The following is a 15,264-nucleotide window of genomic DNA, read 5'->3' on the forward strand; positions in this document are numbered from 1 at the left end:
ACAAGGGATCAAAAGGAAAGACATGCACCAACCTTTGCCCAAAAAACAAGGGTCCCTTAGTAAACAACTCAGAAATAGACTGACCTTTAATAAACAACACAATGAAAAAACCCTTCCCTAGGTATAAAGGCTTAGAAACAAAGCAGTCGTGCAGAAAGAGCCACTTGCCTAATTCGCTCTTCGACGGAGGCTTGCCCAGATAGAAAAGGAACACGCTACACATCGAAAATAACCCTACTTGGCTTCTAATGAACTCTTGGCTAAGTTTCAAACATACCTTGCTCTTCACCTGATTATAGAGTCTTTCATTCAGCTAGTCCGGAACACATTTCTTCTTGACGCACTCCACCTTGACATCCTCACCTCTGCGCTTCATCTCCTCCTCTATCTCCGGATCCCAGTCCCCCCATCCACTCGCCCCCTCATCCTCACGTAGAAGCCATTCGCTAGAGGCCACCGCCATGCAAGGCCCAAGATGTCGACCACCCGTCAACGTACAACGGGCATGCACCCACATGAGAGGATTAAACTCTCCACTAACCCACTAACCTTTCGCATGTGCTACATGTAACAATCAGAATCTGATTGCGACCTCTCTCTCCTCAACTTCACTTCTCTCAAAATTGCCTCTAGTGGCATATTAGATGTTCTCATGGTGAGTTTGATATCATGGAGGCCCTTAATTGTGCATCATGTATATATTTAAAAAACTTTCGTAATTATGCAAGGCCACGCGGCAGCATGCGAGAAGGTGGCTGGCTATGGCGGCACTCACACTCTTTTGTGCTTTTCCGGTACTTTAAGTACATGGCCGTGTACTGTCTAGTGTCGTGTTCAGGCCGTTCCTAGTGCCATGGCCTCCTGCTGGTTAGGGTTTCTGGGCATTCTGTTCGTTGCTCTTGTGGGCAGTGCGTCCTCGACATCGTTGAGGCTGCAGCACAGATACAGCGAGCTCCAAGGATCTGCCAAGAGAGGCCCGATGACCTCTGAGCACTACCAACGCTTGCTCTCTCACGATGCTCTACGCCGCAGCCGCCACCGGAACCTTCTTGAAGCAACCTCCTTCCCACTAGGCGGGAATGCAGACCCCACCGCAGCCGGGTAAACCCTGTTTCTTGAGCGCGCGCGCGCGTGTGTGTGTGTGAGAGAGAGAGAGAGAGAGAGAGAGAGAGAGAGAGAGGAAGGGGCCAAGCTAGCGGACCACATACGGTGCCCTCACCCGCCGCCCCCCCGGCCCCCACATATGATCCACGTGACGGCATCGAAAAGAGGGAGAGAGAGAGAGAGTTATTTTTAGAGCTATTCAAGCTTGCGTGCGTACACATACACTGTGAGGACCAAGCACTGCGTCAGTATCCTACTCATGGAATTGCAAATGAGGCGAATTTGTCCAATTAGCTGGACTTCGTTATTGATGACTCTCTGACGTCCAAAGCATAGGTACCCACTGCAGCCATGTTGTTGCTGACTCATTGATGTCCACAGGGACATCGCATTTTACTTACATACAACACACTTCTCTCCTCTGTATTCAGATGTCGACTCAGTGTTTGATAAGATCCAAAGTTCACGTGGCCTGCTGGTTGAAGGCGTCCAAAGTATGCCATATTTACTTAAGGAAGCGATACAGGGTGTGAGATTGGACAAGATAAGGGTGTGGTTGAATAGTCCAAGGCATGGCTCGATATGGGTGTGTGCTTTGACTTGATTTATATGTAACAACCATCTCGTCTGGACTCTTGAATGGCTGTTCGTTCCTCATCCACTGCATCCTCCACAACAGCTTCATCTATGGGTTGTAAACTGGGCTGAATCTCAGCCAAAGGGGGCTGATTTGCCCTTGTTAGGGGCTGAATTTCAGCACCCTGTTGAGCACTTGAATGCTCCACATATGGCTGACCCAAGTTTGTTGGCTTCATGGTGGCTCATAGATGATGAGAAATCTCATGCTTTAGACAAAATGAACATGCTAATCTAGATGGTTAGCCTAATCACAATATGATTAAGATAATGATAAGCATAATGACACCAAGATGGGAGAGTGAGTTATATTTCCATTAGATATGTGTTAGTAGTCATCTCTTGTCTGTATATTTACACCAAGGCCTCTGTTGTGGGTGTGCCCGCCCGATTTAGGTGTTTTCTCATTTTTCCCCACTCTCCATATTTTTTCCTATTTTTTTCCCTATTTTTACCAGGTGTGGGAGGTTTACCAGGTGTGGGAGGCTGTCCTGAGTGGTCCAGGTGATAGCCTACTGGTTCTGCTGCTCCTCATCCTGGCCGACTCCGCACGTGTGGTGGCCGACAGCTGGAGCTGGCCAACTGTCATTTATGCAAGTCGGGTGTCATTTTTGCTGCTGTCGGCTGTCCTTATTGATGGCCGACTGGATCACAAGGGCCATATAAAATGGCCCCTTGCTCCCCCACTTGTAGTATTCAGTCTTCGGGATTTTCATGTGTATATATAGCAGAGTTACACGCCTCTCTCTCTCTCCTTCTCTATTACTGTTTTTTTGTGCAGTGCACTTGCTCTTGAGTTTTCAGATTTTGTCTTCATCTCCGTTGCATATTCTGACATGGTATCAGAGCTCTAGGCTCTTGATAGATCTTGGGAACTGTGTGAGCAGGAGGGGGGTTGTTTTATTGCCGATTGGTGGATTGTTTTGGACTGTTCGGGAAGAGGAGAATCAAGAGAAAGGCGGGCTGATTTGCTAGACAACCACTTGTAGGTTTAAGTTCTTTCTTTTCCCACGCACCCACCCTTTTCAGCTACATCCCCGCAATGGCAGATTTACTTGAGATGGCTGAGAAGCATGTGAAGATCCAGACACTCCCCACGTTTCCAGTGGACCGTCAATTGGACGGGAACAACTACGGCATATGGAAGGTAATGATGGAATCTATTTTGGAGTCTTACGACCTTGTTGATTTCATTGTTGTTGGGGTTCCACGGCCGGAGTTAGAGGAAGGGGAGTAACCCTCGATTCGGAAGGAACGCGAGGCACAAGCACAGTTGTGAGATCGTGTCAATGCCAGGGTCCGTTCTTTCATTTTCCTCAAGTGCACACCGTTGGTAATCAATCATATCAAGCATATGACGCTGGCCAGAGGTATATGGCAGCATTTGGCTTCTCTATATAACAGGGTATCACCCATGAAGAGGATTTCCTTGGAAGTACAGATGCGGGTGCTGAATCCTGCAAAGTCAAATTGACGATGCGGGAGCACATTAACAAGCTGTAGGCTCTTCAGCAGGAAGTTCTTCAGGCTGGGAAAGAGATATCATCAGAGGATATGGCCATCACGTTGCTGTCGCATTTGCCCTCTCCGTACTCAGCATTCTACTCTTCTCTGATTACGAGTGGCAGGCTCAGCACCATCACATGGGAGGAGCTTGCGTCCATGGTCTTGGACAAGGAGGAAAAATTCACGAACTCTCCACAGGGCGGAGGTTCGGATGCCTTAACTGGCCAACGGTCGAAAGGCCGGAATAACAACAAGGGCAAAGGGAAGGCTTCATCGGAGAAGTCTTCTGAGAAGAAGCCTGACGCAGACCGAGAGAAACTGAAGGCAGAGAGGACCTGTAATGATTGTGGCGAGAAAGGCCACTATTGGAGGCAGTGTCCCAAGCGGAGCACCAAGAAGGGTGCCAAATCCTCAGCTGCAACCGGGAAGACTCTAGCTTTTGTGCACAGGGAGGTTGTGGACACCGGTGTTTCATTTTCTTCGTGCAGGGAGGAGGTTGGAGGACACTCCGCTACGGATACTCGGGAGTGGATTCTAGACAGTGGTGCTTCTAGGCACACGACTCCTTCCCGTTCAGATTTACAGGATCTCTACAGGTATTATGGTCACATTCTTACTGGGGATACATCCACTATCCCAGTTCACAGTGAGGGCAGGTTGGAGATAGTTCCCAATGACAGAGGGGGGAAGTATTCCTCCCAAGTATTGTATGTTCCATCACTTGGTTTTCATTTGTTGTTAGTGCATCAGGTTTGCAAGACTGGCGTACGGGTGGAGTTTGATGAGCATTTTGTTGCTCTCCGGGACAAGGCAACAGGTCAGGTAGTTTTGGAAGGCGGAGTGGAGAATGGAGTTTATAAACTTTCAGCACTCTCTCTCCTAGGTCCTCAGTTTTGTGATGAGTGGCAGTCTGGTAATGGCTACTTAAGTGTGGATACGCTACAGGTGCAGGCTTCCCAGGACCAGAGGGTGGATAGCTTGCCAGTTGATGGCAGCAGTTGGCAGGAACTTTCCAGTATAGATGTTGGTAGTTCTTGTGTTCGTCAGTCAGAGGAAACTTTACAGGTAACCTATGCTCTGATGTCTCGTAGTATTCGGGACAAAGAAACTCCTGTAGATGAGGAAGTTCTTTCCACGGGGACCTATTGGAAAGCCAGGCAGGTGGCAATTGATTACTTGCAGAAGGAGGTGGATGTTGCACATTCTCCAGGCTTTGTGATTCCGGATTCAGAGGGGGTAGTTTATAGGTTTACGAAGGCCTTGAGTGGTCTTCAACAGGTTTCCAGGACTTGGCATCCCACGGTAATAGGTGTTGATCCTTGTGAGCAGTATGATGCCTCCTTGACTCGGAAGTAGAATGGTTCATTGATCTGGTTGCTGGATACCAGATTGGATGGGAGCTTTTTGATGAGACTGTTGAGCTCATGTTTTCAGAGGACTCTTTGGGAGGCAGGATTGCGTATCTTGTGGTTTCTGTAGCATGCGAAGGATCTTGGACTCTTTTACACAGGAGGCGGATTGATGAATGGAGTCAGACTCCACGGTTGGAGTGACTCAGATTGGGGAGGAGATCCAGACACGAGGAGCTCTACATCAGGCTACAGTTTTACCATCGGCTCAGGAGCGGTTTCTTGGAGCAGTAAGAGGCAGCCATCTATTGCCTTGTCGTTGACAGAGGCAGAGCTTGTGGTGTTGCTTGTGGTGCTGCTTGTGAGGTGGTGAGGTTGCAGAGGTTGCTTGGCAGGATTGGGTTTCCACTGGTGGAACCCACGGTCATCCAGAGGCATTTTGTTCGTGAAAAGATTGTTGTTGATGACATCTTGCTAGAGTTTTGTTCGATGGAGGACAGTGCGGTGGACCTCTTCACGAAGTCTCTATCTTAGGCTATGCTCCGGCGGCACTCTAGCTCCGTGGGGTTGGTTCCACATCCAGGAGTTGAGAGGGGGTGTTAGCAGTCATCTCCTGTTTGTATATTTACACCAGGGCCTCTGTTGTGGGTGTGCCCGCCCGATTTAGGTGTTTTCTCATTTTTCCCCACTCTATATTTTTCCCTATTTTTTTCCTATTTTTACCAGTGTGGGAGGCTGTCCTGAGTGGTCCAGGTGATAGCCGACTAGTTCTGCTACTCCTTATCTTTCTCTGTAGTAGCTGGCCGACTCCACACGTGTGGTGGCCGATAGACTGGAGGTGGCCGACTGTCATTTATGCAACTCGGGTGTTATTTTTGCTACTGTCGGCTGTCCTTATTGATGGCCGACTGGATCACAGGGGCCATATAAAATGGCCTCTTGCTCCCCCACTTGTAGTATTTAGTCTTCGGGATTTTCTTGTGTATATATAGTAGAGTTACACACCTCTCTCTCTCCTTGTCTATTGCTGTGTTTTTCTGTAGTGCACTTGCTCTTGAGTTTTCAGATTTTGTCTGCATCTCCGCTACATATTGTGACAATATGTACCTCTTAAATAGGCTTAGTACAAGATAAATTAGCAAATGTTAATCATGCTTAGTAGCTTATCAAATTCAATGATGCTCTTCACAAATCTCTCCATGATTATAGCCTCCACATGTCCTAGATTCTAGCTTCTAAAGTCAACAAAGGAGGTTACCTTTAATGCTCCTGGTTCCTCGTACACCTCATGGATTCTTTCACCTTAACTAGCACAATTTACAACTATTGTGAGATTCTAATTGACAAATAAACTAAGGCTTATGGTCTACATCCATAAATCCCAAGTACATGAGTTTGTCCAATAATTCCCTCTTCAAATTGATGATTCCAACCCCCTAGCAGTAGCCCGTGGAATGCTTCATGACTTGTCCACCCTTGTGACAACGTACATGACCCCAACCTGGAATTCACTCTAGTTTGTAGGCTTACAAAGTGAGTGGAATTCAAAAGGTATATAATGAGTACAATGGATTATGATGCAAATGAGTTGGCCTAGAAGGTTCATTCATTATCAACAACAAGAAGGTTGGCCTCATTTGAGGCATCAACAGTATTGTCTTCATCTTCTTCTTGATTGTCTTCTTCCAGGAGGTTGGCAGATATCTTCTTCTTGATGTAGCAATCCTTCTTGAAGTACCGTGGCCTGCCACAAAAGTTGCATTTACCATTTGCTTTGTTTTTGAATGTACCCTTTGTTGAGATAGACCCTTTGGATATATTCTTTGTGTAGTGGGTCTCATTATGGGAGAAGAGATGGCTTCTTCCATGTTTTTGCTTTATCTTCTTCTCTTTATGGGCTGAAATTGCCAGTAAAAGAAAAACAGAAGGATACACCAGTCAATAAAGTAGAGGTGATGAATGCTACATTGGAAGAGGAAGCCAAGAGACAGGGTAGTAAAAGAAAAACAGAAGGATACACCAGTCAATAAAGTAGAGGTGATGAATGCTACATTGGAAGAGGAAGCCAAGAGACAGGCACGTGCCTTACATGTACGTGTAGTTGGGTGGGAAGATAAGGGAAATCCCCAAGAGGATGCAAAGCTCTTGCAACAAAAATGGGAGCCACTGATGTACCCATTGCCGGAGCATGGCGAGTAGGCAGAGATGAAACCAGGGCGAAGATATTGATCATCAGGTTTGGTGACTTGGAGAAGAAGAAGGCCTTCCTCTCCAAAAGGATGGCCCTTACCAGTGGTTTTATGTTCTCATTCGGGAGTGCTATTGTGAGTTGGAGAAGTGAGAAGCAGCCAACAGTTGTCTTGTCGAGTACAAAGACAGAGTACAGGGGTGTTGCTACTATGGCAGCTTGTGAGGTACCTTGGTTTCATAAGCTACTTGGTGACAGTGGGGGATATATGCTTTGTATTACAGGTAGAGTCCGAGCTCCAGGCGGACTATCTGATAGGGTGACTAGCACGATAGGGGTGAAGCAGGGATGCCCGCTATCGCCCACCCTCTTTGGACTGTACATTGATGCGGTCTCTGATTATGTAGACAGATTGGGAGGCTCAGGGGCATGCCTGGCAGGGGTGTTGATACCCATCTTGTTATATGCTGATGATATTGTTCTAATCTCAGACTCTTTGGAGGGATTACAGAGACACCTGGATGCATTACAGGCTTTCTGTGTGGATAGAGTTTTGACAGTGAACCTTGGGAAAACCAAGGTTACGGTGTTTAACACCACACAGGCATGGGTGACGAGATCATAGCCTCAGTTCACTTTCTGAGGGGAGCCGGTAGAGTACATCAGGTCATATGTCTACTTGGGAGTTACTTTCATAGGACCGCGTTTCTCTCTGAAGGAGGCAGCAGCAGCAGCTAGATTAGCTGGAGGGCATGCAACCTTGGGGGCACTTGAGAGGCAGTGTGCACACATACAGTTTCAGGAGCCATGCACCAAATTGTGGCTATTTGATACGCTGGTCACACTGACCCTCCTGTACGGAGCTCCAATTTGGGGGCCTAGCATACATCACAGATCTCAGAGAGGGACAGATGAGGGATGGAGGCAAATGGAGAGACCACTGATTATGATGATTGCCCGCATGATTCGGAGCAAATCATCAGTACCACATGAGATTGTTTGGGTTGAGCTGGGTGCCCCACCAATAGTAACTGAGGCCCTATTCCAGGCAGTTACCTTTTTACAGCGGCTATGGGAGCTCCCTGAGCAGAGGTACTCCTGATTGGCATTGACCTCATCCATACAGTTGGCAAAGGATGGAGATACTCATTGCTGGTACGCTCAGATGAGATCATGGTTTGACCTACATGGTTTGCGGATAGAGGCACTACCACCCTTTCAGTACAATTTGGATTGTCCATTTTTGGATCTCACCCTCTCAGAGCAAAACCGCGTGATCAGGATGGATATCATCAGAGTGGACATAGAGAGGACATGGACTAGCCCCCTTGAGCCAAGTCCATAGTATCACATGAGTGGCATCAATCCTCCGCAGTTGTATATGTGGAGGATTGATGCCACTCATGCCACTGTTGTATATGCGGAGGATTGATGCCACTCATGTGATATTGTGGACTTGGCTTTCCGTTGGGACTTGTGCCTCTATGTACATGCCCGAAAATGCCTGGTGGATTGGCGTTCCATTGGGTCTGGTACCTCGTGTACTTGCATGGAGCACGTCTATTTTGGTATAGTCTCATGAACATGGATTGTCCATACCAATGCTACATTGCAAAGCATCTTTATGTGCTTGCTTGCAATTGAAATTGCATGTTGTTTTCATGCTTGCTTGACCAATGTGTAGTTCTGGGTAAGGGGACGCCTGCCCACGAACCGTGCGTGTGAAACTGTTTGCTGACATGGTTATGTGGCATGTGATAGGTGGTAAGTATTGGTCATAAACCTATCCTTAGGAGTTAACACTAATTTATGAGTGAGTATCGCGAGGTGGACAAAACCCAATGTCCACCGCCCATACCGTATCCCCTTTGTACAAAGGGAGTAACCAACCATGTGTCCTTTCTAGCTTGCTCCACAAAGCACCTGCCTGCCACCTAGAGTGGACAACTCACCACCTCGCTCTTCCCTGTCTCTCTAGAAGAAGTGCCTTTTTCATGAGGGCTTTTGGGTTGTATTTTCTGCACTCTTCTTCCCAACTCCATATCCAAGCTTGCCAAGGTGTTTCCCAAGCTTCCAAGAGTGTTTCGTGCCAATCACTCTCCTTCACACTCTCAATGATTGAAATTCAGCAAAACAGCTCTCTTTCTTGTTGTAATTTTTGGTATTTTTGCTAATAACCCTAATCTTAGCCCTCCTTTCTCAAGTTGAACCATAGGGGAAGCTCTTCGAGGGTTCCCTTCATCCTCTTGATGACTTTTGTCGTGAAGAATTGCGACAAATCGAAGATTCAAGCACTTCTATCGCGAAGACTTTTGTGTCATCGACTCTACTTGCAATTGGTAAGCTTTTATGCTTAAATATGGAAGCAAGTAGCAGGAGGAAGGAACCGGATTACAAGATCACATACCCTGTGTAGTATTCTCTTGTCCTACGTGCTCTCTTGCAGATTGTTGCTACCATGTGTTGGTGGAACAATAGAGAGCGGATGGTAGGGAACATGGGCACTTCAGAGGGTAGTGTGAGTTGTAAGTCTACACCGACAACCAGTTGTTTGCAATATTGTATTTATATGCATTGGTATGGAAATCTGGTCAGAAATGCCCATGACACTATGTACTTGATTCTCCCAAGATCAATATACTTTATTTGAGGGAGGGGCTGGCCGTTCCGGCTCATTGTGTGTCTCTTGTCAATTCAGCAAATTACTTCAATTCTATCGCGAGAGACGATCACCGTGAACACTAGTTATCTTTACACTTAGAACACTATGAACAGCCATACAGTCAATGTTGGAGATGCTAACACAAAAGGCGGGGGACAATGAATTGCATGCCTCCAATGCTTTACAGGATGAGCAAACTCATGTGGTGTGCAACAGGGAACATGAATATGTGGGATAGTCGTCCCGTGGCAAAGATAAGATGCAGGAAGAAGAGTCCATAGTCTTGAGGGCTGAACTTACCCGTATGTAGGCTCTTCTCCATGCACAACAAGAAGAATTGAATCTCTACCGCCGTGAGGATCCATGGGTACATGACCGTTTGAAAGCTGAATCTTATACGGATCATGCAATGGCAATGATTGCTCAAGAGTTGCACATGCAACCAAGGGATGCAACACGTGCATACTTGGCTTGTACCAAGGATGCCTATGTAGAAAAGGCAACCATCCCACATGTCTTGGAATCTCCACAGGTGCCCGAACAAGAACCAAGATCATTGAAAGCAATATGAAACTGGGCAATAAAAACAAGTACCTTTGATAGATCATATTTCCCATGATATGCGTCAAATTGCACAGATTTGTCTCTGGCTTTGAAGTCACGAGACTTTGATGATGCATGTGCTTGCATCTCAACATGTTTTCCTGCATGTTTGTCCATTGGAACAGCCCCTGTGAGTGGCATCATTTTAGGAGGAAAAGGTGATGCATAAGGCATAGATACATGTGCCCCTTAAGCATGCGGCATGGCTGGCCCGTCAACATGCATTGGTGCATTTTCAGCCATAGCTTCTCTCTCACGAGCACACTTAAAGGCATGAGAAATACGTGGAATACCTGCACCAACAGAAAATCATTCAGGCACGTGTGGGGATTCCAAGACATGTGGGATGGTTGCCTTTTCTACATAGGCATCCTCGGTACAAGCCAAGTATGCATGTGCTGCATCCGTGGGTTGCATGTGCAACTCTTGAGCAATTATTGCCATTGCATGATCCATATAAGATTCAGCTTTCTTGGCTTTTAAACTGTCATGTACCAATGGATCCTTATGACAGTAGAGATTCAATTCTTCTTGTTGTGCATGGAGAAGAGCCTGCATACGAGTAAGTTCAGTCCTCAAGACTATGGACTCTTCTTCTTGCATCTTCTCTTTGCCACGGGACGGCTGTCCCACATATTCATGTTCCCTATTGTGCACCACATGAATTTGCTCATCTTGTAAAGCATTGGAGGCATGCAATTCATTGTCCCCATCTCTTGTGTTAGCATCTACAACATTAGGTGTCACTAGCCCGCAGTCCGCAGCAGCATCAACCACCATCATTCGCAGTCAACCAAACTTCAGCAAGTATGATGGTAAGTGTGATCATTCATCAGTTAATCAATTTATTCATCAGTTTAATGCTCATTTTCCATTAGCTAGGATCACAGACCCACAAGATAAAGTCCACTTAGCGGCTCCCCATCTCACTGGTGAAGCAATCACTTGGTGGCAACATTGGTCTAGTATTCATACATACCAGGCCATAGGTGTCTCAGCCTTTGACTGGGACATCTTTGTCCATGACTTGAAGACCAGATTTCTCCCGTCCCAGTACATGACCGGTCTGAAAGATGAGTTCTATGGACTCAGACAGAACGGATCCCCAGTGCTTCAGTTTTCCGGAAAGGTTATTACTTTAGCACATCAGTTAGGGCTATCTGCGCAGGCCAAGATGGAGCAATTCATTCGTGGATTGGACTGTAACATTCGGTTCACAGTTCGTAACTTTGAACCAAGTACATATGACCGGGCTCTGACTCTCGCTCAGAATGAAGAAATGAAGATGAACGGAGGCAAGCCCAAGCAATCATCACAGTCCAGTACCAAATCCCAACAGGGGAAGGGTAATTCGTCTTCTAAAGACACTAAGACAGACACCAGTCCTAGCTCTAGTTCAGGGGGTAAGGAATCCAAGCCTAAGAAGACCCCTGAGGAAAAGGCTCAAGCAGGCATCACCGGAGGCTATCTTCCTCCAGAGGAGCAAAGATAGTATCAGTCAGAAAACCGATGTTTTTTCTGTCATACCATTGGGCATGGTAAGAAGGACTGTCCAAAAAGGCAAGCGGAGCAAGTCTCCAAAGAGCCTTTTGCCACAGTTGCCACAATATCCCCTGCTCCTCCAGACCAGTCTGCTACCACCAATGCGGGTCAGATCTTACCTTCTATGCATCCCATGCCATCCGTAGTACTTGATGCTAAGCAGGAGGGTGAGGCAACAACCACACAGAAAAGCCTGATCCGAGCTTATGGCTCTGCCAAGGGCTGACAGTTCATAATCCTTTTTGACATGGGCAGTTCTGAGGACGCCATCTCTCCCCAGTTGGCTACCAACATGAGCTGTACCTTAGTGTCCTATCATTTGGAGGTAGACGGGTTTACACCTGGTCTCTGCACCCACATATCTCAACAAGCACAGCAGCTTTCTTTTCAAGTTCAAAAGGCGTCATTCTAGCGAGATTTCATTGTCTCTCCTCTTTTGGGATGTGACATGACCTTAGGAATCCAGTGGTTTCGTCAGTATGAACCTATTCCCAATTGGGGACAGGACACCTTTATTATCTCTAAAGGTTTTCCTGAGCCTGTCATGATTTGGAGGGATAGGAGCATTCTTGGCGTTCCTATGATTTCTCATCTCCAGGCCCGACGAGCTATGTGCAAGGGCGTAGAAGGAGCATTAATTTATGCTCAGACAGCTTCTATCTCATCGATAACCGCTCTCTCATCATCTTCAGTCCCTTAGTTGGCAGATCTCCTTTCTCATTCAGACATTTTTAAGGATGATCTCCTACCCAGTATCCCACAGTTAGCAGAACCTCCTAGCAAGTTTCCCGCTTGTCTTTCCAAGACTTTCAAGGGCAAGCTAGAACAGCAGTTAGTTCTTAAACATTTGAAACATGTTCCTTATGGACACATTTTCACAGTCACCATAGACCACCAAGCACTTAAGTGGCTCCGGAGGATGCCAAGTGCCCAGTGGAGTGCTTAGCACACTAGACAGGGTCAGCTCTTCCAAGAGGTTGGAGAAATGATCAAGTACATCTCTGGTCAGCATAACCCAGTAGCAGATGTTCTTAGTAGAAAGACCAGCATCTAGACCAGTCAAGATTCTACCATTCTCAACATCCTTGGAAAAGACGGCCCACTCGGAGTTACATCTTGCCAAGTGTACCTCTCACACGTGCAACAATTCAAATAGAGAATTTCTTGCAAGGAGAGGTATGATTGAGTCCTCTTACATGAATAAGCATGAACTCATGCTTCTTGCATCATTTCCTTTCACATTCATTGCTCCCCTTTTACCTTCCATCACCGGTTCTTCATAGCTTCATGTAAAACTCCTTTGATGGCTATGTCTTGAAGAATGCCACTTACCAAGGCATATGCAAACCAAATGGAGAGGCAAAATTCTCTTGAAGATGCTTGCAAATGTTTGAAAATGATTGAATCTATGCAAGATCTCAAGAAACCCCTTCCTAATGCTTGCATACACTAGGGTTATGCAAGGAAGAAGGAAAAAAACAAGAAATTGCTTGAATCTTTGCAAAGCTTCCAAGATCTTATGAAAATACTTGAATCAAGCAAATCTTGTCCAATCTTGAAAAATCTTCATGCCTCTTGCTATGGTTTGAGCAAGAAGCCATGAGGAGCGTATATTTTTGCCATCACTTATGTGTGCAAGCATGATTAAGAAAAATACTCAAGAAGCCCTATTTGTTTTGCAAGAAATCAAATCATAGCCATGAATGTAGAACACTTACGCCTATGTGCTAGGGTTTTCCAGAGATGGAAAAAACAGTGCGATAGAATCACACATACAACATACAAAAGAGTCCTAAACTACTGCTCTATATTATGTACAAGAAAGAAGTAATACAATTGAAATTCAAGACCAACATGTGGTTGAGAATGAAGACGTCAAATCACAGCCCTATGACCTACTACTACGGAACTCTCATGTGCCAGACGGTCCTTGGGGGTATCAGCAAAAAGCGATCATCTCCCTTTCCTTCCTCCTCACGTATCCAGGCAGTGCATCTCTTTGGCTTCTTCTCCCTATGCAAGTCGACAGAGAACTAAAAACCCCCATGCAGCTGTACCTATACCTGCTTTACCTTGTTGTACATTGCAGCTGTACATGTACCTGTTGTACCCGACTGTACCACGCAACCGTACCTGTATCTCATGTACCCAACTGTACCTGCTGTGCTGAGCCGGCTGTACTTATTACACCTACTTTACTTGCTGCTGGATCTGTAAGAGCCACTGTACAGCTCTCTTGCTGACTGTGTACCTGCAGCTGCCTGTGTACTTGCAGCCATACACACCTGTACTTGCTGTACTTGTTGCAGTACTTACTGAACTTGCTGTTGAATTTGCTGTACCCACTGTACTTGTTGTACCTACGGTACCTGTTGTATGTGTACCTACTATTCCTGTAGTACTTGTTGTACCGGCTGAATCTACTGTATCCACTACAGTACCTGCTTCTACCTGCAGCACCTGCTACGTGCTTGAGTACCTGCTCTTCTACAGGTACCTGTTTGCGTACTCGTTGTCACAGTATGAGTACCTATACGTGTACTTGTGCCACTAGGGTCTACACCACAACAGCCTTTGTGAGCGAGCGAGCCAAGCTCAAGTACGAGAGTGCTTGTTCGTGCGTGGTCTCGGAACAAGAGTTTTGCATTCACTCCACTCCAGGTGTATGAGGTTGGTGGTTTGGTCACTTTGACTCTTTTGACGAATCCTGCATTGACATTCTACTCTGACACTCTTTTGTTTGGGTAACATGTATCCATTATTTGCATTGCATGGAATATCTGGTTGGAAAGCCCTTGGAACTTTGTAGACAGACTAAATACTCCAATAATATAGAACAGTATTGAGGGGGGGGGGTGGGGGTCGGCCCGTTTGCAGCCCCAATGGTGGTGTATTGTGCAGTCTCCATCTTTGTAGTGTTATCTTGTGCAGTGTGGTGTACTTTCAGTTATCTGTTGTATTGTGTCTAGTGCATATTTAAGTGTTGACAAGCTTGTTGTTCATGAGATGGTGCCCATGAACATTCACACCTAATCGGTGTTATTATAGTTGGTATCAGAGCACGGTTGTTTACCTCTTCTACGTGGGGAAATGATCATTTGGGCATTGGGCTCCGTGTCAAGTTGTCAACAGCTGTCATACACTGGACAGCCATGCTCAGAGTGGGCAAGGGCCTAGTTCACATGGCCAGCAAAGTGGTACACATGCTTCTGATGCTTTGGGTAACAACCTTACACATACAGGTTATGTGGAGAAGCAGACACATGTGGGACAACACTCTCAAGACAAACAAGAGATGCATGAAGATGACCCAAATGTGTTGAAGGCCAAGATGGAACACATAAAGAGGTAGTTGTATGCCAAGGAGGAAGAGCTGAAGATGCTCTATGAGAACCTGCAGGTTTATAAGCTTATGGAGGCCACAATGGCGGAGTCTATGGCTGCACACACTATGGTCTCTATGGCCAGGGATTGGGGTATGAACCCTCAAGAGAGAGCTCTCAACTGTCTCATACGCAGTGGAGATGTTAAAGGCAAAGTAGGTGAACTTTTTGTCAAGGAATTCCCGCGTGTGGAGAAGACAGGTGATGATTTGTCTCGCAGGATTAAGTCTTAGAGCAGAAAGACAATAAGTATGTGCAAGCTTACGCGAACAAATCTTGGAAGATCTATTT

The 15,264-nt window shown here is 46.3% G+C and overlaps 1 protein-coding gene across 1 annotated transcript in view; it reads left to right on the forward strand.

The window, feature by feature from the left end:
• The first annotated feature begins 748 nt into the window (after nucleotides 1–748).
• Nucleotides 749–15,264, forward strand: part of LOC147610090 (aspartic proteinase 39-like) — a 114,330-nt gene continuing 99,814 nt past the window's right edge. Inside the window, exon 1 of the mRNA XM_086786669.1 lies at nucleotides 749–1,101. Within this exon, the coding sequence (XP_086642795.1) occupies nucleotides 854–1,101 (248 nt within the window). The 5' untranslated portion in view covers nucleotides 749–853. The remainder of the gene's footprint in view (nucleotides 1,102–15,264) is intronic.

This window comes from Cibotium barometz, chromosome 50, assembly GCF_041138505.1.
Source record: "Cibotium barometz isolate CiBa-2024 chromosome 50, ASM4113850v1, whole genome shotgun sequence".
Classification (NCBI taxonomy): Eukaryota; Viridiplantae; Streptophyta; class Polypodiopsida; order Cyatheales; family Cibotiaceae; genus Cibotium; species Cibotium barometz.